This window comes from Tenrec ecaudatus, chromosome 16 (genome assembly GCF_050624435.1).
Source record: "Tenrec ecaudatus isolate mTenEca1 chromosome 16, mTenEca1.hap1, whole genome shotgun sequence".
In the NCBI taxonomy this organism is placed as follows: Eukaryota; Metazoa; Chordata; class Mammalia; order Afrosoricida; family Tenrecidae; genus Tenrec; species Tenrec ecaudatus.
The window spans coordinates 101,568,081-101,591,231 of record NC_134545.1 but is presented as its reverse complement, the minus strand read 5'-3'; the positions used below and the strand labels follow the sequence as shown (position 1 = coordinate 101,591,231).

At 45.6% G+C, this 23,151-nt stretch overlaps 1 protein-coding gene across 1 annotated transcript in view; it reads left to right on the top strand.

Annotated features, from left to right (window-relative positions):
* Positions 1 to 19,625: 19,625 nt before the first annotated feature.
* RAB11FIP2 (RAB11 family interacting protein 2) overlaps positions 19,626 to 23,151 on the top strand; it is a 45,650-nt gene continuing 42,124 nt past the window's right edge. Inside the window, exon 1 of the mRNA XM_075534834.1 lies at positions 19,626 to 20,234. Within this exon, the coding sequence (XP_075390949.1) occupies positions 19,882 to 20,234 (353 nt within the window). The 5' untranslated portion in view covers positions 19,626 to 19,881. The remainder of the gene's footprint in view (positions 20,235 to 23,151) is intronic.

Here is a 23,151-nt window from a genome sequence, read left to right as displayed (position 1 = left end):
TGAGAAATATTTATAGCATATGAGTGTAATAAAAAAATGTAATCATGAACTAACAATACATTAAACTGGTAGGACACAGTTTACACTAGATCACAGGAACGAATATCAAAAATACAGACAATATTTTTGAAAAAAAACAGCCAGCGGTGAAAAATTTATTTATAATGCAAACCAGACACTGCAAAAATAATTTGCGGTTTACTTAATTCTTACCGTTCATCCTATATTCTTTTGACTACCCTAAAGGAAAGCACCCGAGTAACAATCTCAGCTGTTTTTGATTTTATTCTGAATTCTCTGTGAGATGAAAACTAGTCAGTATTAAAAAAGAGAGAGAGAGAGAGAGATGACATGTCATTTTTAGAAATTTAGATATTTTCCCCCTCGAACTAGATACATACTAGAGAGAAATGTATGATGATAAATTAATGATAATTTCAAATTGTCTCATTATTTCTGGGCAAACAATAATTGCATCTAAATTCCAAATCGAGGAATATCACATCGCATCTTATGGGTTCTGCAATATACACTCACAGAAAATCATTACAGCAGCAAAACCAGCTGCCTATAATAGAAAGCAAATGATTTACAATGTTATGATGAGAAACTACTTTATTTCATATTATCATAAAAAGAACAGAACTGAATATTTGCATGACAAACAGAAGAGTCCAGGAAATTCCAAACATAACTCAGTTGTGTTTTGTTTCAAATAGGTATTAATGCTGGAAGGTGATTTGAAAAGCCTCCTACTCTAGAGGATATTAGCAATTATAATTTGCAAATCCATTATTAGCTCAACAATTGAAAGGAAGAAAAAAATCTGCCAATGTTAACAGAATAAAGAAAGAAATACTTCGAGTCCTATGAACTTCGACAGCGCGGCATCCATGTGACCAGAGCTCAAGCTGATCGTTTTCAATGCCTGCGTTTTGTTAGGTGGTGAAAACCAAACCTCGCTCACTGCCACTGAGTCGACTTTGACTCATGGCGACCCTACAGGACAGGGTGGTACTGCCTCTGTGGGTACCAGAGACTGTAACTCTGTAGGGACTTAGAAAGCCTCATCTTTCTCCTCAGAGTGGGCTGATGGTTTTGAACTGCTGACCTTGCAATTAGCAGCCCAATGTGGAATCGCTTAGCCACCGGGGCTCCTCTTAGATGAACAAGTAGGATGCCATCTATGTTTCCAGACGGAAGCTTGACCCAGAAATCTGTGCCACGCCCAAAGTCTTCCATGTCCGCGTTAAAACATGTTGTCTATGCATGGTATCTGCTTGCCAACAACCCGGGCCAAGAGAATGACCCCATCACAGGTCTGATAAAGGCAAAAGCACCTCTGCTACCCCCAGGTCCAGCCTCTCCCTCTATCCAGCCCCAGCCACACGTGATGCAGGCAGAATCACCAGGAAGTAGCTGTCCCCAGAATTGAGCTGGCTAATGAGACCCCCATCTGGCAAAGAGAGTTTAAGCTGACTGTTTCCAGCTGAAGATCACAGCCAGAAGTCCTGGCAAAGCATCCCAGGATCAGGCAGGAGCTCTGGGGTAGCAGCAAGACACAGAGTCCAGGGACCCCGTGAATGGAAAGATGCACAAAGAGCCTGAGCAAGGAGACCTAGCCATGGTGAAACCCGTGGGCAGCCTGTGCCCACCTGCTGCCGAGGGCCCCAGCTCCTGTCTCCCCCATGCCCAGCCAGGGGTTGGTGCCTGCGTTTAAATATTCACATGATTCCATATACACATATCAATATGCTAAGACTCCCCTCGGCAAATTAACTGATATGAGCCCCAGGTTCCTGGGGGCCAAAAGAACCTATAAGAAAAAATATATGTACAGATATATATTACATAATAACTAGTATGCAGTAATGATTTATAGTTATATGTCTATGTGTTTGATTTATGCTACAGTGCAGTATAATATTTATAGATTTATGATAGAGGTATATAGTGATGATCTCTATAATATGTACATGCTTAAATCAGAGAAAGTCTAGGAGTGCAAAGCATTTAAATGATTATCAAGATATCATCAACCTTACATCCTCAGGAATGCATCTTTCCGAGAAACCAGTGAGTGTGCTACTCTGAAGTGCTTTAAATGTAACCTGTCTCAGCACAGTGGCTCCTGTTTCGCAATATTCCATTCGTTTGGGCCCATCGCATTTGTCTCTCTGAATTATCTTTTCCAGGTCCCTTCCTTTATAAAAATTAGGTTTAACATAGTTCGGATGATGGTACACTAGGATTGTCTTGCTTTTATAAACTGTTCACTTCTTGTTCTAAACCGCCACTGCTGCTAACCCTGCTGATGTCGTCAGGTAAGCGTTGGACTGCTAATGGTAAGGTTGGAGGTTCAAACCCACCAGCCATTCCTCAGGAGAAAGATGAAGCTGTCGGCCTCCCTAAAGATGCACGAGCTTTAAATGCCCTCCATAGCAGGACGGTGTGAGTCCACTCAGCTCAATGGCAGCAGGTAATTGATTGACGTTCAAGGGAAATGTGTGTATAAACTAAATAGGCGCAAGCCTAAAAACCATGATCCAATGTCCCAGGTGGACAGTTTTCGATTTTAAAAACCAAATGCTTTTACAGACATTCGTCCACTTGACACTCTGAATTTGTCGAATGCAGACGGAGGTCACAGATGAGCCTCGGTCTCCCTTCTGGAAATGCAATATTTTCCCACGAGGGACTGGCTGCTGATCAATGTATCGAGTGGGCCAGGAGCTGCAAAACAGACCGATTGTCTTTTGCTCATCTCCGTGCTTTCCCTCAAGCAGTCAGGCCCTGGGATTGCGTGAAGGATGCTCTGCTGATGCTTAGAGCCCATTGAAGAACAAGAGCTGCTTCACAGGGGCTGAAGGGCTCGCTTCCCAATTTCTTGCCGCATCCCGCCGCCGCCTGCAACGCTTAGGAGGGAAGGTCCTCCATGGCCTGACGTCCCGCTTCGTGAGGGGAAAGGGGCCGAAGGATGATGGCGCGGACAGTGGCTGAGCCTTCTCTCTTGCAAACGAAATGCGATTGTGCGGACAGAGGATTTAACATACATCGCGTCATCCGCAACCGTTTGCTATTATTATGAGCCAGGACGGAAATCGGGTGCTGAGACATAGAGGACCCTGTGGCTCAATAGGCAAGTGCTCTCAGCTGGTAACTGGAAAGTTGATGGCTCGAGTCTCTCCAGGGGCCCCGAGGGAGAAAAATCTGTCCCCTACCCCCACCCCTCACCCCCGTCAAGTTGATGGCCCGTGGGACAGCTTGGTTCCTCACATGGGGTGGCCATGAGTCAGAATTGATTGAATGGCACCCAGCAGCAATGACAAATGGGAAAGAAGAGACTGTTTAGCAGAAAGGAGCCCCGGTGGCATCATGGATTAAGCATTGGGCCGCAAACAGCAAGGTCAGTGGCTCAAAACCACCAGTCTCTCCAAGGGAGAAAGATGTGACTGTAAAAAATGAGTCTCAGAAACTCAAAGGGACACTTCTACCCTGTCCTATAGGGTTGCTCTGAGTCAGTATCAGCTCAACGGTCGCGGGTTTGGGTCTTAAGGGTTAGTAGAGTGTTTCGGTGAAACAAAAGATGTCAGGATTTTGTTTTGGAATTTATCCCAATGTTCTCCTCAAGGAATATCATGTATTTTAAAACACAATCTAGCTATATGGCCAGTTATTGGAGTTTGTGATTCAGCTACTTAAAGATACAGTAGGTATGTGATTTTGCCCTCTTTCATTTGTTTTGTGGGGTTTTTTTGGCAACTCCAAAATTGGATGGCTTCTCATAAAGTTATTCAAATGGCATTTAAAGAGTCCCAACCAAAATCTAAAGGAAGGTTGGAAAGCTACTAAGGAGTAATTTTGTTTTTGTGCTCGAAAAAAAAGAATGTCCCATAACATTCGCTCTAGCTTGAAACAGATATAGCTCAGGAGGTCCACTGACTGGACCACACTTGTGGGTTCAGAGAAGGAGCTATCGCCCTGGAACTTTAGTATGTGGCGAGGAGCCGCCCAGAACGCACAGGTTGGCCGCCCCGCCACCCTTTGGGTAGAAGCAGCGGCAGAAAGGGAGGTTGGATCATTCATTAACTCAACAGGCCACAGACCATTTATAAGCATGTTCTGCATTTTTACCTCATTCCCTCTTCCTGGAAACTCATCGAAAGGGGCCCTGGTGGCTCTATGAGCTAGATGTTGGGCTGTAAATGGCAAGGTTGGCAGTTCAAAATCACAAGCTGCGAGTGAGGGGAAAAATGAGGAGCTGATACCAAGGGCTCAAGTAGAAAGCAAATGTTTTGAGAACGATGATGGCAACAAATGTACAAATGTGCTTGACACAATGGATATATGTATGGATTGTGATAAGAGTTGGACGAGCCCCCAATAAAGTGATTTAAAAATGAAAACAAAACACCACCAGCTGCTCCTTCGGCGAAAGATGAGGCTGTCTTCTCCCGTACTACTTACCGTCTCAGCAACTCTATCTTGGGTCACGATGCATTAGATGTGAGGACGGCACAAGACTGGACAGGGTTTCATTCTGTTATGCATAGGGTCGATATGAGTTGGAACTGAGTCGACAGTGTGCATTGGAATTGATTCACCAGCACTGGAAATGGATACAAAGAAGCCCTGGTGGTGTAGTGGGTAAGGTGCTGGGCTGCTTACCACAAGATTGACAGTGTAAATTTACCAGTTACTCCACAGGAGAAGGAGCTCTGGGGGCATAGTAAGTTACACATTGGGTTGCCAACCACAGGTCAGCAGTTCAAAACCACCAGCCACTCTGAGACAGAATGAAGAGACATTCTACTCCGATAAAGAGTTAGTCTCAGAAATCCCCAGGGGCAGTTCTGCTCTGTCCTACAGGGTCACTGTGAGTCAGCATCAACTCAGTGGCAGCAAATGACCACACAGGAGAAAGATGAGCCCGTAAAGATGAGTTGGTAAAGATTTATCATCTTGGAAACCCTCGGGAGCAGCTCCTCTCTGTCCACAAGGTCACTCGGCCTTGGAAAGGACCAGAGGGCAGGGGGTCAGGTTTGTTGGGCATGTAGCCTTGCTTCGTTGCCTCAAGGAGACATGGAGCGATGACTCTGGAGCAAGGCCTGGTGAGGACTTGGTACTTACCTCTCTCTTCACTGCAGGACTGATGCTGTTCTGCGTGTTGGCCATGCCATGCCTATGCACCACAGACTTCTCGGCTGGAATCTTTACAGAAGGGTGATTTCCTCCGAGGCAGGCCTGCGGAGGCATCACCCATTAACTTTTCTCTGAGTAATCTAGAGCAGGGCTTGGCCAACGGTTGAGATGGCAGAGCCTGTCCCGTCCCTCACAACAATTTAAAAATCACTTGAGAGCCATAAATGTATATTTACAAACAAATGAAATCGCCTTTATCTGAAAAATATCCTTTAAAAATTTTCAATTTTACTTCAGAGCCATATGTATGCACCAAAAGAACCTAATATGGCTGGTGAGTCTCAGTTTGCTGAACCTGGGTCCAGAGCAAACCATTTGCATGACCCAGAAACCTGCTCCACAAATGCTTCACTGGAACAGCAGCTGTTGAATGAGATTCTCTATCGGAGGGAAGTTGGGAGCCACTCTTTTTTTAGAAAACATTGCCAGCCCTTCATTGCGATGGTGTCTACCATACCCATGTTCTGCTTGACGAAGCTAGCTTACTCCATGCCTTTCCAAATGTCCGTGTACACACTCCCAGTGCCAACCTCACTGCCATCGAGCCAAAGCTGCCTCAAAGCAACCCTACAGGACAGGGTAGGACTGCCCCTGTGGGGTTCGGAGACTGTGAAGAATGCCTTATCATCTATCTATCTATCTATCTATCTATCAATAGACAGATAGATAGATATAAATATATTTATATCCCAAACCAAAAAACTCTCAAGTTAACAAGGACATTTGGAAAAGGCTACTTAGAAACTCATGCAATGTACTTCAAGGAAAAAGAAAAACTTCCTTAACTTTTCTGAAAAGCTCATATTATAAAAGTACAATTAAAATAACAAATGTGAGAGCGGATATGGAAAACTGGCACCTCCATACACTGTCAGTGAGATGGCTGAACAGCCACCGGGAAAAGTTATGTGGGGCTTTCTTAAAATAATGGGAACAGAGGTACCACAGAACCCAGCCATCTCTGTACTCGGTACATATACCTTAAAGAAATAAGGAAAACAGGAACAGCTATATGCACACCCATGTTTATCACAGTGGTATTCACAATAGCTCAAGGATAGAAACCATCAAAATGCCTATGGGTGAAAAAATGGGTAAATGAGCTTGGTACATGGAAAATGGGATACTACGCATCCCTAAAGAATGATGATGAAATTGTCAAACACCTTACAGCAAAGTTAGTTATACCAGAAAGACAAATACAGTTGAGACCACTATTGTAAAAGAACAAGATTTAAAAAAAAAAAGGTTTTTCTCACCAAAAGAAGCAGAATATAAAGGGTACAGAAAAGCTAGGATGAGTGGGGAGGAGAAAAGAGGGAGGTGGAGAAAATAAATTTTATTATTAAAAGATGCATAGATAGTAATACACATAGATACATCGAAAAATAGAGTACAATTATAGGCACATATTATACAACCTATACCTTATCATCTTGAATAAACTCAATAAACAGCTAAAGTAAACACAGTTGCATGCTGATTTGGCAAGTCATTCCAAGTAATCTGAGACTCGAGTTTGGAGATGAAAGAGGCTTTCAAAGTCACTGGTTTACTAAAGGCTTACCAAACCGTTTCAGGGAGCAATGATATTGAAGGGGAAAAAATCTAAGCTGCACTGAAAGCATTAGCCAAAAACAAGGCTCCAGGAATTGATGGAACACCAACTGAACTGTTTCAACACTCCAATGAAGCACTGGACGCATTTATTCCTCTATGCCAGCAAATTTGGAAATCAGTTATCTGGTCACCTGACTGGAAAAGATCCATGTTTGTGCTCGTTCCAAAGAAAGATGACCCAAGCCAACGCTGATATGATTGGACAATGTCATTAACATCACATGCAAGTACATTTTTGCGGAAGCTCGTTCAACAGCGATTACAGGAGTACTCAACTGTGAGCAGCCAAAGTGTCAGCCTAAGTCAGACGAGGGTGTGGAACATGGGGTGTGATTGCTGAGGTCAGATGGATCTTGGCTCAAAGCAGAGACCAGATAGATGGTTTTGTGTGTTTTGTTGATTATGCAAGAACATTCAACTATATGAATCATAACAAAGAGTGGGTAGCATTGAAAAGAATGGGAATTCCGGAACATTTGATTGTGCTCATGTGGGACCTGTACATGAATCAAGAGGCAGTTGTTCAAAAATAAGGAGGGCCTACTGCATGATTCAAAATCAGGAAAGGTGTGCACCAGGGTGCACCCTTTCGCTATACTTACTCAATCGGTCTGCTTAGCAAATCATCAGAGAAGCTGAACTATGTGAGGAAGAACCCTGCATCGGGATTGGAGGACTCATAGCCTGCGATATGCAGAGGACACAATCTGGGTTGCTGAAAAGGTGAGGGGATCTTGAAGCCCTTGCTGATGAAGATCAAGGATGGAAACCTTCACTACGGATTACAACTTGACGTGAGGGAAAAAGGAAATACCACAGGATTGTAGTAGTTGAGCAGTTGAGAAATCAAATGACATATTGCACTGGTCACATCAATTGCACAAGACAAATGTAAAGTGTTGAAGAGCCAGAATGTTACTTTGAAGACTAACGTGTGCCTGAACCAAGCCACATCGTTTTCAATGGCCTCAGTTGCATGAGAAAGCTGGACGTTGAAAAAGCAAGACCTGAGACAAATGCATTTGAATTGTGCTGGTGAAGAATATTGAAAATATCAGAGCAAACCAGCCTCTAAGGGTCGGCTATAATATATAAAGATGATAGTAAAGTCATAGAAGATAGGAGACAGAGGAGAGGAAAGTAAAATAAAGGAGTCAGACACATTTTATGGTAGCATGCTCACCTCTGGGACGGCCATGATCTCAGCAGCCTGGTCCACGCAGAGAGAGAGAGAGAGAGTATATATCCAATCACAGCTTATATATACTTAGGAGGTGTGCAAGCCCCCTGATTACAGGTAACCACATACATAACTGGAAGGGGCTGTACGATAGACATGAGTCACAGGAAGGGGATGAGCTAGGTGTGTATATGCAATAGGAAGGGGAGGGCTAGGGGTACACATGTGACAAGATGGGCGGATTCTAGATTCAAGCTGACAGCCTAACCTTGGTCCTCCTTGAGTTGGCTTGACCTTGTCTTTGGGCTCTCCTTCAGGGATGTAATCCACTATCCTTTTCTGCAGGGAGTGGGCCCTACTGAGAGGGGGACAGACTATAGAGCAGTGGTTCTCAACCTTCCTAATGCTGCGACCCTTTAATATAGTTCCTCATATTGTGGTGACCCCCCCCCCCCCAGTCATAAAATTATTTTTGCTGCTGCTTCATAACTGTGCTCTTGCTCATGTGATGAATTGGGTAACCCCCGTGAAAGGGTCTTTCGACCCCTAAAGGGGGCATGCCCCACAGGTTGAGAACCGCTGCGATAGAGTCTGATTGCTCTAGATGGCTGATAGCTTCAAGGAGACAAGTGTGCAGTCATTGACCATGTGTTGCAAGCAGCGTCCTAGATTTGGCATATATGTTGGGGGGTGGGGGAGACCACCTGGGGAAAAAAACCTTGTGTATCCCACATTGAAAGAACCAGTGACTGCCAGGAAAACGAACAGGTTTGGTAAGAAGTGCCGCCAGAATGCTGCTTGAAAGCGAGGATGGTGAGACGTCATTTCACATATGTTGGGCATCTTATCAGGAGAGACAGTCCCTGGAGAAGGGCTTCATGCTTGGTAAAGTAGAATAGCAGCAAAAAAGAGGAAGGCCCTCAACAAGACAGATGGACACAGGGGCTGCAACAGTGGACTCAGAGACAGGAACAATTGTGAGGACGGCACAGGACCAGGTGGTGCTTCCTTCTGTTGTACATCAGGTCCCTATGAGTCAGAACCAACTTACGAGCACCTAACAACAACAACAACAACAACAACAGTTCCTGAAGGAGAACCTGCCATTCTCAAGGTCCTACACATCATTAGTCCATTGAGCCAGATGGCTTCTCTTCGTTCAAGGCACCTTCCGTGATGCTTCCTAGGAAATCTTTCTTCTGTGTCCACCTTGTCAAGGTGAAGTCATGCTTCACCTTAGCCATGCAGACCATTCCTGAGGACTCGCAATGGCGAGCCAGTAAAGCATTTGATGTGGAGCCCATTCTGAGGTCCCCGGGGTTCTTCCAGCTAATGTCCCTTCAGTAGATTGCCAGGCCTTTCTCCCTACTTGCGCCTCTGGGTGGATGAGGTCTCCAACCTTTTGGTTAGCAGCTAAACATGTTGCCACCCAAGACTCATTCCATTATGGTAAGTTAGAAATCATTGCTGTCATGCTGATCTGTCACACCTCCACATCACAACCCAAGTGTTGGGAAAGTGATGTGATCTACGATGTGTAAATGATGAGTTCCCACTTCTGAGCTCAAACTTTTTTAGTATCAGATATTTGAGTATATTCCAACATTGTTTGGGCTAGTTGAAAGCTGATTAGGAGAAATGGTTTAAAATCTCAGCCTGGTACAACTTTAATCTGTGCCTCAAAATGCTCCCTCATAGCCCCCTGCCCAGACTTTACATCAGAGGCAACATCCTAAGGATCCTTTACTTGTTGTTTCCAAAAATAAAAAATCAATTTCACTGCCATCGAGTTGATCCTGACCTGATAGGGCAGGTAGAACTGGCCCTGTGGGTTTCTGAAACTGTAACTCTTGACAAGAGTAGAAAGCCTCATCTTTCTCTGGAGGAGTAGCTGGTGGTTTTGAACTGCTGACCTTGCATTTAGCAGCCCAATTTTTAACCACTACATAGTTCAAATAAGTGGAAAGGAAGCCCTAAATAACTCACCACCACCAAATGGTTTTGCTAGGTGGTTACCAGTTCAATATTCTCAAGATTCTATCATCTATCCATCCATTATCTATCTATCCATCCATCATCTATCTATCATCCATCTATCATCTATCCAATCTATGTTTCAGTAAATGGTATGATTTTATAAAAAATCTAATAATTCTAATCCTTTATCTCCTGTTAAAAATATCCCATACTTTAGATTTATTTTAACTAAGCATTAAAAATGCAAACAGATGTTTACAAAGGATAATGTAGATTGGTGCACATTTCTTTCAGTAATAACCCAAATTCTCCAGACCTTGCTAACCTTGACCTAATCCATGCATGGCAACTGTATAACTCTAGCCTGCAGGGTTTTAGTAAGATTGGTGATGATGAGATCAATGAAATTTGAAGACAAATGCATGATCGGTTACAGAACCTATTTCTTTCTGTGGCAGCACTTTTTCAGCTGTATGAGAGGGCTTCAAAATCTTCATGGAAAAAGAAGACTTGAAAGATAATGGAATTTCTCCATGAACTTTTTGAAGCTCCCTGATAAATACAGGTATGCACCACTAATGTCCACAAAATGCTCTGTGAAATAGGATCTTCTGTAATTGGACGTTGCATGAACACCGCGTTAGCTACTTAGCACACAGAAACACCTACTCATTGGACAATAGCAACACGGATTCTATTATCTATCTATCTATCTATCTATCTATCTATCTATCTATCTATCTATCTATCTATCTATCTATCTATCTATCCATCCATCTATCATCTTCCTGTTGTTTAATAACTTTCATTTCATGTCCACATTTGACCTCTTGGCCATAGTTCCCTGCAGCTGTTGTCATTAATACAGGTTGTGCTGCGTTTGGGGTGGGGGTGGGGGGCAGGATGCATGTCATGGTAATAGTTCCCAAGGAAACTTAAAATGAGAAACCATGCTACAAAGACTCAGGTGGTACATGAGATCAGACGCTGTTGCCTACAAATCCAGGGAGACATTATTGTACAGTCAACTTCTTATTTGGGAAAATTCACATGAAAACAATGATGCATGCACTGTGCAGTAAGTACACAGGTCAGTAGCATGGGTCATTTATCATGACTACCAAGACATATGTAGTGTGGGTTATCGACGTCCTGCACCATGATATGTTTGGCAGAGCCATCGTTTTCTCTTTAACAGACACCAGGTTTGCCTGTTGGGGGTGGGAAGCTGCTACATTCACATATCTACTTATCTCCACTATGACTTGTTTTCTGACTGGAGTTTCTAAATTCTATTACTGTCTTACGAGAACATGTATAACTCATACATGTGGCTGTTTAGATGTTGCCCAGAAGGACATTGTATGGCACATGATTATACAGATAGATAGACCGGGAGGGTGGAGGGAAGGTGGGGCAGAAAGGGGGAATCGATCACAAGGATCTACATATAACCTCCTCTCTGGGGGACAGACAACAGAAAAGTGGGTGAAGAGAGACATCAGATAGTGTAAGATATGAAAAGATAATAATAATTTATAAACTATCAAGGTTTCATGAAGGAGGGGGGAACGGGGAAGAAGGAGGAAAAATGAGGAGCAGATACCAAGGGCTTAAGTGGAGAGCAAATGTTTTGAGAAATGACGAGGGAAACAAGTGTACAAATGTGCTTGACACACTAGATGTACATATGGATTGTGCTAAGAGTTGTAAGAGCCCCCAATAAATGATTTTTTTAAAAGATAGAGAAATGATTATGTATCTTCGAGATAGAGTGATTCCTGGTGGTATAACGAGCCAGTAACTGAAGAGTGAGCTGTTCGGATTGACCCAGAAAGGCCTGGCAATTGGCTTCCCAAAGAGGACCGCCTAGGAAACTCAGTGCAGCAGTTGAACTTGGCCACACAGCGTGGCTAGGAGTTGAACATGGACTTCCAGGTGCCCAACACCACCAGCATACGTGGATAGACACAGAGAGGTTGGGAGTTGGAATGCGTCTCCAAGGCCAGGAAGACCAGGATTTGCCAGGTCCCAATCTCTTCAGAGACATCTCCAACGAGAACTTGGTTTCCTGATGCTGCGGTCTGTGAGTTTTCCCACCACCCCATGAACCACCTTCACTGCCCTCTGTATCTCATGCATCACCAAACTCAATATGAACCTCCCTGCCATCATTGTGTTGATTCCAACTCGTAGGGACCCTACGGGATAGTGGTTCTCAACCTTTCTAATGCCACCACCCTTTAAATACCGTTCCTCTTGCTGTGGTGACCCCAACCATAAAATTATTTTCCTTGCTACTTCATAACTATAATTTTGCTACTGTTATGAATTGGGTGACCCCTGTGAAAGGGTCATCCACAACAACCCACAGGTTGAGAACCGCTGCTATAGGAAAGGTGGAACTATCTCTGTGGGTTTCCAGGACTATAACTCTTTATGGGCGTAGAAAGCCTCATCTTTCTTCCAAGGAGTAGCTAGTGGTTTTGAACTGCTGACATTGAGGTTACAGCCCAATGTTTAACCCAATATACCACCAGAGTTCCTCCTGCACCACCAGAGAGCAGTTAAAGTGAATGGGTTCTAGTTCTACCTGTTAACATGTGTTCGTTTGCTTGAGCCACAAAAAACTGTCTAACATAATTATAGGATGATGTAAAAAAATTAAGACATCCACACAAAACATTCATACATATCAATATGTATTTTACTCCATAAATGCTTCCCTTTTAATATGTGTTAGTTTGAAACAAAAAAAAAAAAACCTTCCAAATGAGTAGAAGCTGTTTATTGCAACAAATGAAACATTAATGACTTTTCAAAATGACTTACACTGACATGTAATTTCATTCAAATCTTGGTCTGTTGGCGTCACTTCTTCAGGCAGAGCCTGTCAATAAAAATGATACTTACCGGCCTTTGACGGGCAACTCACTGATTCAAGATACAAACTAACCTTCCTGCTCCAACAGCTGCATAAATCCAGCTTAGAGACCGCCTATGGCAGGGCACTGGCTCGCTGTCCGAGGTTGCCTGGGCTTCCTTCCCGTGATCATTAATTGTTTTCATTTGGGAGCGAGAGCTCTCAGGACATCTCGAGGAAGATCCCTGCTCCACTCCCCGCCGCCTCCCCCCGCCCCCCCCCCCCCCCCGGAATCAGAGAGTCCTTCATTAAGAAATGAAAAGGGAATCTGCTTTCGTATGGTCACCAAATTCAATGAGATGATTACAATGCCATTTGCTTCATTGTGTCGGGGATGTACTTCGCATTATTAAATGTTAGAGGACGCTTTAGCGGTTTCTATTAGAGAGCCCCTGAGTTTACAGATGAAGAAACAGACGCCCAAAGAAGGAAAATTACTTCCCGCAAGATAAACAAGTATCGTTGGTAAGAGGCGGAGCTGGCTGGCAGGGTCACCCCAGCAGCAGCCCACGCTGTCCCCCCGCGGCCCGACCCAGAAGACAGGCCTCTCCAGACCGCGAGGACAACAAAAGCCCCCAGTCACCCCCAGGAACCCCAACCGGCTAACTTCAAATCAGTCCGTCAAATGGCTTTGTTGAGTTCACTTTGGGTTTGGCTACGTGGAACTCTATCTAACTCCAAGGTCACGCCCAGTCGGACGCCTGGCACCGCTGCTCCCGAAGTAGTCTTTTGAAGGCCATGACCGTAGGGCAGTAGGGTGCCACACCTGTCGTTCGAGGGACCGCGGGATGAGTTTGACTTGTCCACCTTGAGGGTAACAGTCAAACGCTTAATTGTTACACGGTTGTGACATGTGAAAGGAGGGGTCTGAAGTCTGAAAGTTGTGATGGTACCTCGGGGAACGACGCTTGCTATCATTAGTTCTCTGAAACGCCATCTGGAAGATAATTAACATCCGTACAAAGTGGGAGCCTTCCCGTGATTGATCAAATGGGTCCTGTGAACACCGGGAGCATTACAACTGTCCCCCAATAGATTTATACGATGTTCTCAGAGCAATGCTGACAGCCAAAGGAAACATTTCCTCGAGCTCGGAATCAGTCCCCCTATGGGCTAGGCTGAAAAGGGATGGTATGGGGTGAATATTTTTATCTGTGGAATCTGCTACTACTAGGGCAAAAAAAACATCTATCATTTTGTTTCTGTTTCCTGGTCCAATCATTTTTAGTCATGGCAGCTGTGTACATTTTCCATTTTAGCAATGTCAAGTTAGGAGTTTCAGCATTTCCCCCCTTTAAGATACATATTTTATCCAAACCCTTGGATATGTATGGACTTCCGCCAAACCGTTCTGGATATCTCAGTCATAGAATTAAAAAGATGAAGAGGACTCGCTTCAATTCTGGTCTGGAGTCTTTACACGTACGCCTTCCCTTTCTAAGTTACCGTTCACGGTATCTCAAAGTTAGTAAAGAGAACATTTAACATTGCAAGACAACGAATATTTTGGTAGCACAACTTGGACCCCCCGAGCTTATATAAAAGCCAGAGTTTTCATTCTGAGCCAACCAGGTGTTTGGTCCAAGTGACAGTTTGCTCTCTTAATACAAATGATCAAAACCAAACCAAACCAAACCCAACCCAAATGATTCTCCCATAGGAAATCATTTCACACATGGATAAAACAATTCCAGAATCTATTTAACTCCTTTTTGTTTGTTTGTTTCCCTGGGAAACAAAAAGTGTGCCGTTTCCTCACTCTGATTTACAAAGTCCTAGCTTTGTAAGACTCTGAAATCATAGCTCCTGATCCTGCCAGATAGCACAACGAAACCCTTTTTGGCTCTAGCTAGGTTTGGGCGGCACTCAAAAGAAAGGTCGGCGCTACAGGAAGGTGTGCGAGTACTCTTCGTTGTTCAGCTTCAGCCTTTAGAGAGTATTCCCTGCCTTGTGTTGCAGTTGTTTTTGCGTTGCTGTGAATCGCTGCTGCCAATTTCCACCCTAGAGATGGCGATGGTTCAGAGATGAGTGAAATGCTACTTGTAAACAGGTTGATCATCATTAATAAAGCTTACCAAACAATTTAAGCTCTTCAGAAACACACATCCACGCTCATAATTAATTGCCCATTGTTTAATTATAACCTTTAATAGAGTCGCGAGGACTTTTAAAGCTGCAACTTAGAAGAATTCTAAACTTAATTAAGGACGAGTTCATGACGCTTCTTTTGCGTTTGTGAGTTTCGGTGTCAAAGCATTTCTCCCTGGAGATCTGGGGGAAATTCTACCACGGACTGCTCCCGGGTTCTCCTTCAACATCCTTCACCCTTTGTTTAAAGTTGGCAATTGCCGACCCACGTGCTCTGTTTGCAGTACTGTGATTTGGTTCTGGTTTGTACACATGGCTTTTTAAAAAAAATTCAATGAATGGCCGACACCCAGATCTTTTCAACCAACATAGGTTCACTTCTTCACTGCCATTGAGTCATTCCTGACTGCGGGATCCTAGGACAGCAGGGTTTCTGAGACTACACATCTTTCCAGGAGTGGAAAACCTCATCTTTCTCAGGTGGAGTGGCTGGTGAGTTTGAACTGCTGACCTTGTGGTTAGCAAGCCATTATGCCACATGGGCTCCTTAGGTGGAGCTCAAGATTATTCCAGATTTAACTGTTGTTCATCTTCCTGAAGATCTCCATGCTAAATGAAGCTGACCTTTCTTTTGAAAGTGCCTACAGGGCCTCCAGAGTCAGAATTCACTTGATGGCAGGGAGTGATTTTGTTTGTTTGTTTGATTTACTGTACTGTGTGTATGCCGAGCTCACTCCAGCCGTTTTGGGTAAGTAGTGCTAAAAAAAAAAACAAACCTGAAATTTCCAACAAATGAAGTGAAGTCTTTAGATATCTGCCAAGTAAGTGTTGGCAGAGTCTTTAAAGAAGGCCCTGGAATCTGAGCGATCTGTGAGGGCCGGCATGTTTATCCTTACTGTGTAGTCCTCTTGGCTCTAAGGCTCTGCAGCTGTACAGGCCTACCTTGCCTTCTTGCGCTTCGGTGTATTTCACTCGGAGATCCTGCTTTGTGTTTGTGTTTTCATGGTAACTAATGAAGGTTTGTGTTATTCCTGCGCTGACTATCGATGCTACAGAGTGCGCTCACTCTTATGCTTGTGTCTCACAGGCTAGTTATTCTCACACTATTGCAAACTTTTTCATAATGCTGTTACACACTTAAAAGACTCCAGCATCGTGCCAACATAATTTCAATATGAACTAGGAAACCAAACGAAAACAAAACCTCAATAGAGGAGAAAGGGGAAACCGATGGCAATGATTGACACATACCCCCCACCCAAGGGGATGAACAACAGAAACTGTTGGGGGAGTCAGTGGTTGGTGTAAGATATGAAAATAATAATTTATAATTTTTTGCGGGTGGGAGGAGGGGAGGGAAAAGGAGGAGCTGATACCAAGGGCTCGAATAGAAAGTAAATGCTTAGAAAATAATGATGGCAATATATGAACAACTATGCTTGATACAATTGATGTATGGATAAAATGATCTTTGAAAAATAATAGTGACTGGCTGTATTGCAGTGTTTGTCTCATGGCACCGGTGTGAAACCAGCCTGCAGTACCTTGGGGGTCTGCCTGTGGTTGCTCTTGTGACTAACTCGTCTATCAGGTTCTCATGGTCCCCAAACCTTTATCTTTCCTTGTTTTGTAGTTTTCAGTGCTGCAGCTGGGATCCTGGTAAACATGGAGGCGCTGAGAAAACAGAAAGCCCTCTGAGAAAATGCCAACATGGCAGGGGCACCTGATCTCTGATTTTACAAGCGAGAAGGATAATCAAACTCCACATTGGCCCCTGTATTGGACAGGGTTCTCTAGAGAGACAAACCAGATTGCTAGTAATTATATATAAATATATTTATAAAGATAGATATATAATTCAAGAAATAAACTGTTAAATAATATACAGATAGATAATACAAGAAATTAACAGTTAAGTTATAAAGCAGTGAGACACTAGCAGTCCTTCAAGTTTTGAGAGCTGCCAGTTGCCAGTCCCCTTCTGTAGAGAGAGGTGGGCTATATATACCCATGCAGCAAACAGCAAGGCAGGTCCCCAACTGCCATCAACTGTCAGTCCCCAGCTCCAGAGATGAACATTCCAATCGTGTGGGCTTAAAGGGACCTCAACTTACAGCGACACAGTCCACAGGCTAGGCATCCCACAGGTAGTGTGCCCTTTAAACTGAGGCACAGAACAAGCAAGGTGAGGCTCACTGAGCCATTTATCCCTCTGCCCTTTAGTTAATCCTACTTGTGTTTATCGGCCAGGCTGGCACAATAAACTATAGCAGCCCCAGACTGATTCTTAAAAAGTTGGGACTCAAAAATGCCTCTATCCTCTGACCTTCCTAACCAATTCTGATAGCAACCATCCCTGAGGGCTGTCCTGTTTATCCTTCAGAGAAGTTCCTCCGCTTCCGAGTACTTCATCCTTCAGAGCACTGTATCCTTCAGAGAAGTACCTGTGTAAGGTTATGCCAGGCTGTGAAATCATACTGCCTCTAGGGCTCTTCAGCTATACAGGCCAACCTGGTTTCACTGAGCTCCACTTTACTGCACTTGGAACACAGTGGGGTGTGTGTGTGTGTGTACGTCTCTGTTGGCTTCGAGAATTCATTGCAGGGCCCATGCAGAACTTGCAGACTGAGTTTACTAGGGGAGTGAACTTCTAGTGAAAATCAAGGCTTTCTATCCCCCACGGACAGTTACAGTCTTGGAACCCCATATGGGCAGTTCTACCCTGTCCTATAGGGTCGCCGTGAATTGGAATTCACTCAATGGCAGTGAGTGAGTGAGTGAAGTGAAAAGGTTCGAATTCGGGATCAGAAATGCTCAGGATGTAATTCTTAGGTTAGGACAGCCTCTTCTCAGCCATCCTTGCGGGCAAGCCTTTCTCTGCCTCTTGGCCTCTCAGTCACACAGCTCCTTGGGCCTCTGCCTTCCTTTAGCAATGTTACAAAGTTCTTGGAGTGTTGCCAATAAGTGTCCACAGGCCACTCTACTCTGCAAACAAGCCTGGCCTGAAAGGGCCTAGCTTTCTGTCTCTGTGGGCCAGAAAGCCTAACACTCCATGTGCTCTTGGTGCTGTTACTTCTGCTGCCACCTCTTCTCTGCCATCCTGGTGTCATAGTTCTTGGTCTCCTGGATCGAGGAGGCCAAGTATGCTGGGACCTTAGGGCCAAAAGTCACACCCCTCTCCTGGTTCTTTAAAAATGACCAACCCTTACCTTAGAGATTGCATTTTCATGGGAGCCCTGTATCTTTTTTTTTTTTATTAGCAAGAGGAAGGCCCTGGAGAAGATGCATTGACACAGTGTCTGCAACAATGGGCTCAAACATGGCACAGGACTGGGCAATATTGTGGTGTGTAGTACATAGAGTGCTATGGGTTGGAACCGAATCGATGGTACCTAACAACAACTACAGCAAGCTATCCAATTCCCTTGGTGGGCCACCAAACATCTTTGCATAGTCCTCCTACCCAGTCTTTTGGTGGGAATCACAAAGACTGGCGAGGAGGAGCCCTGGAGATGAAATGACTTGACTGGTATCGGCATTTGGGGGTATGGGACCAGATATTCTTACTCCAGCCCAATGCCTACTCCCATCTCTATTGCCCATGTGCTAGTTCTGGGATGGCGCAATGGGCGAAGTCTTGGGCTGCTACCTCTCCCAGGAGCTGCTCCCTGGGTGAAAGATCAGTCTCCGATGCACTAAGGAGCTGGTCTACTCTGCTCTATGGGCTGGATGGCAGTGGGTTATATTTGGCATCTTTTGTGCTTGTCCCTCTCTCCATTGGGGTGGGGATGTCATCTCCTGGCTAATGGCAGGTCTCTCTCGTTTTGGGAAAAGTGTTTCCAGTCCACAAAGGGGACCAGTTCTTTCCAGCACCACTGCTGGAATGCCTGCATCCAGGGATGAATTCCCAGGCCTGAAACATGAAAAGTGGTCTCTCATTAGTTAACAGCAGGTCCCAGGGTTAGATAATCTCCTCTCGGACAGTCTCAGGCACCCCCGTGTCCCCCCGCCCCCCACTTGGCCTGACACACTCCCTTTCCCCTGGTCCACCAGCATCCAGCACCCAGAAACGCGCTGGGCCCAGCATCCAGCAGCAAGCAGGAGAATCCCATCCTCAGCGCCCACTCCAAGCACGCAGCAGCCGGCGCCGCGCGCCCTCGGTCGCCTGGCAACCAGGGAGGCGCTGACCTCTGACCCTACGGCCCCTCCCGGCCCCGCCCCTTCGCGTTCCGGAGATCAACATGGAGCGCAGCAACCCGGAAGTGCCGCCGCCGCTGCCGCCGCCGCCGCCCGCCGGGTGCTAGGAGCCGCCGGCCGGGCTCGCCCAGGCCCCGCGCCCGCCACCCTCGGCCCGCCGCGGGGAGGAGGAGCCAGGCGCCCGGGGCGGCGGAGGACGGCGAGGCGGCGGCCCGCAGCGAGGCCGCGCAGCCGCGGGCGGTTCGTATCACCCGGGTCGGGCGAGCGGCGGGGCCCGGCCCAAGGCGAGCGCGGCGCGGGCGGCGGCGCCGGGGGCTCGGCAGCCTCTTCTCCCGAGGGAGGCCTCAGTATCCCCGCAGCCCCCGCCGGCCCGGGGGTCCGGCCTCGCCTGCGACGCCGGGACGTGGAGGCGCGGGGCGCAGGGGTCGGCGCGGAGGCCTGGAGCGCGGCCCGGGGGATGGTGGGCCCGCGCAGCTCCGGAGGAAAGGACACCCGCTCAGCGTCCGCGTCCCCGGGCTGCCCCCCGCGGGCGTTTTGACCTGAGCCCCGGGGAAGTGGGGGCCGCGCTGAGGAGTCCGCCAGGTGTCCGCCCCCTAAAGTGTCCTTAGGATGCAGGGATCAAAGCCTTAGGCTCTCCCCGCCCCAGGGACCCTTGCCCGTGCTGGGCCACGCCGCGCGCAGACCGAGGGCCAGGATGATGCTGTCGGAGCAAGCCCAAAAGTGGTTTCCAACCCACGTGCAGGTCACAGTGCTCCAAGCCAAAGATCTTAAGCCCAAAGGCAAAAGTGGCACCAATGACACGTACACCATTATTCAGCTGGGCAAGGAGAAGTACTCGACCTCGGTGGCCGAGAAAACCCTGGAGCCCGTCTGGAAGGAAGAGGCCTCCTTTGAGCTGCCTGGGTTGCTGATGCAAGGGAACCCCGAGAAATACATCCTGTTCCTCGTAGTCATGCACAGGTCCCTGGTGGGGCTGGATAAGTTTTTAGGGCAGGTGGCGATCAATCTCAATGACATCTTTGAGGACAAACAGAGAAGGAAAACAGAGTAAGTGATGCCATTTATTTTTAATTTGGGGGCTCTGCGGGCCAAAGCGCTCGCCTGCGAACCAAAAGATCCGGTGGTTCGAAACCCACCAACAGCTCCTCGGGAGAACAACGTGGCAGTCTGCTTCTGGGGACGGGTTGATGACCTTGCAGTCCTTAAGGGGGCAGGTGTAGGGTCCTTGCCGTATAGGGTCCCTGCGTAGGAATCTATTTCCCATCAGTGAGTGGGTAAGTAAATCTATCTTGCTCTTGGATTTTTTTGTTGTTCATTGATTTTTGGGGTTGAAATATGACCCAGTTTGAAGCACCATGTTTGCAAGGATCTTCCCAAATAAAAATAGCTTTTCGAAGAACACTTTATTTTTAATGGAGTCTGTGAGGAAGGGCTCTGGTCTCTCATTCCTGTTGGGGGTAAACAGTTAAATGGATACCTCGCACTGGATTTTAAGTAAATCCAGGACTGGATCAGCCTGTTGAACCACCGAAGGGCCAGGCCCCAGTGTAAGTGGTAATGATTCTTAATTAAACATCGAACTTTTCCCTGCAACAGATCATAAGACAATTCAATCAGCTGGCAGAGCATCATAATATAAACAGGGAAGCTTGAAGCTGACAAAGACCACCGAACTTAGAACTCGGTATTTCCTTCCATGTTCATTTCAGGATGGTGAGGACCGTTGGCCGGTGTTTTAACGCGATGGTTTCTCCGGGTCAGTGCATCGTGATGGGGTGGAGTCTAAAGTTGTTGAGAGAGGGGTGAAAGTTTCAAAACGTGTGCACAGATGTTCCCAACTTTGAACGGACTGGTGGTGTTTTCCTTTGAATTGACCTTGTATGGGCTTGCTAGTGTGTGGTTTCTGAATTAGTTCTGCCAGGCCAGTGTGTTTGGACCACATTAAGCATTGTGATATTGGAGATCATTCTTGTGATGAAATGATTTAAGGACATGTTCAGTGAAAACAAAGTCTTTTGTGACTTTCAAACCTGGGTGAGAAATTTTGTAATTAAAAAAAGGGGGGGGGGGGCAATAGAAGTTAGCACCGGAATACAGTATCTTAGGATGTTTTCAAAACTAGGTATATCGTTTCATTTTTGGCTCCTGAGAGAACTTAACCTTTTAATTTCCTAAATAGCTAGGATACTTCTTCCGCTCAGGAATTTTTTTCTTAAAAATTAAAAAAAAATAATGACTCTTTAATATGTCACATTATTTTTTTCATACTTAAAACAACCAGTCTCTTGTTCTTCTCTATGCTTTCCTGCCTGTGGGCTTCTCTTGATTGGATTTTAAAAAAAATCAGGTCTTTACCCTTTACCCAAGATTTAATATATACAGTGGAGTCAAACGGTAAAGAGATAAGAAATCGTAGGAAGGCAAGAGGAACAATGGTAAATAATCTATGAGAAGATGAAAACCTTTTAAGTAACAGGAGAGAAAAGGTTAAAAACAAGTGGGAGGTTGAATATATATCAATCAGTGTCTTTAGTAACAATGATTTTGAGATCTGAAGTGTTTTTCAGATATCAAATGCAAAATGGATGATTGCTGAATGATTGGTATCATTTTAAGTGAAGGTGTTTTAAAAAAAGTTTTTCACGTAGTTACTTCAGATTTCTTAGTTCTGGCCAAATTCTGAAGACTAATAAGTGAGGCATCACAGGCCTTCTCTGAAAGAATGCATTTTCCAAGTGGAAGTCGGCCCAAGAGGGAAAGCACAGATTCTGAGGGGAAAGAACCTTTTCAAGTGACTTCTTGGTTAACTCCTGGTCTGGCTCCATCACAGTTAGCGTGCATTTGGCCGAGAGCGCTCCCCTAATATCACTCTGCCTGGAGTCACTGTGTACTGGCTGTGAAGCAGGATTGATTAGAACTTTAGGGGGCAAGGGAAAAGCTGCTTTGAAATAATATCAGGGCTTGCCATGTTGCTGCCGTCAAAGCGGATTTTCATCTCTTGCTGTACTGCACCCATAACACTTCCTTAACTTTGTGGGTAAGTGGGGACCACATACTTGATGAGCTATCTTTATGGGCAATAATTCTCATTTTTTAATATATTTAATAGTTTCCTTTTTCCCCCCAGCCCAGCTGCACATGTGGCTCAGTAAGGGACAGGCTGGAATCACCGGTGTATCGCAAGAAAGATATTTAATATTCTGCACATTGCCGAACTGTGTCTGCAGAGTCCCAAGGGCTTTATAGAAAACCCGTGTGAGTGATGAAGGCTACCAGCTGATTTAGAAGCCCCAGGAAAAGTGCTGGGGCGGGGGCACACATCTTACTTTTTTGACGCTGAAGACAAGTGTTTTATAGCCTGTCTTCCAGTTGTGTCAGGATAGGCAAGAACGTGTGATTGCTGGAACCGCTGCCCCCCTTGGGGGCTTGTGGAAGGGAGAGTCTGAGCCAAAACACTTAGTGGGCGAGGGTATGGAAAGAGAAGGCGTGTATCTCTCACTTTAATGGGTGTCTGGATTGATTCTGGCACAAGATTTAAGGAAATAATACAATGTTTAATAATAGAATGGTGAAATCATTCAAGCTGTTACGTAATATCTATTGATTCCTCTTTTTTTTTACAACAGAAGTGGGTGATGGTGGTTTTTATTTATTGCTTGTGAAAAGTAATGATGCTCGGGGGTGGGGGAGGTGGGGTCCCCAGAGGTAGGTATGGCGCGCACACATGCAGATCTCAAGCTCGGTTTGGGGGGCTTCGTGCGACACCTGCGTCCTGTCCTCTGGCACCCTCACTGCCAGTCCAGGCTCCGGCCCCCCCTCTCTGACCACACAGCCGGGGAATAGTTCCCACATGGCGTAGTGGTTTTCGCACATGGACCTGTGCCCACTGAAAATCGAACAGAGGCCATATACAGTTTAAATCCAGCACTCCAGAGGTGGAAAGAGACAGAAAAAAAGCCTCATG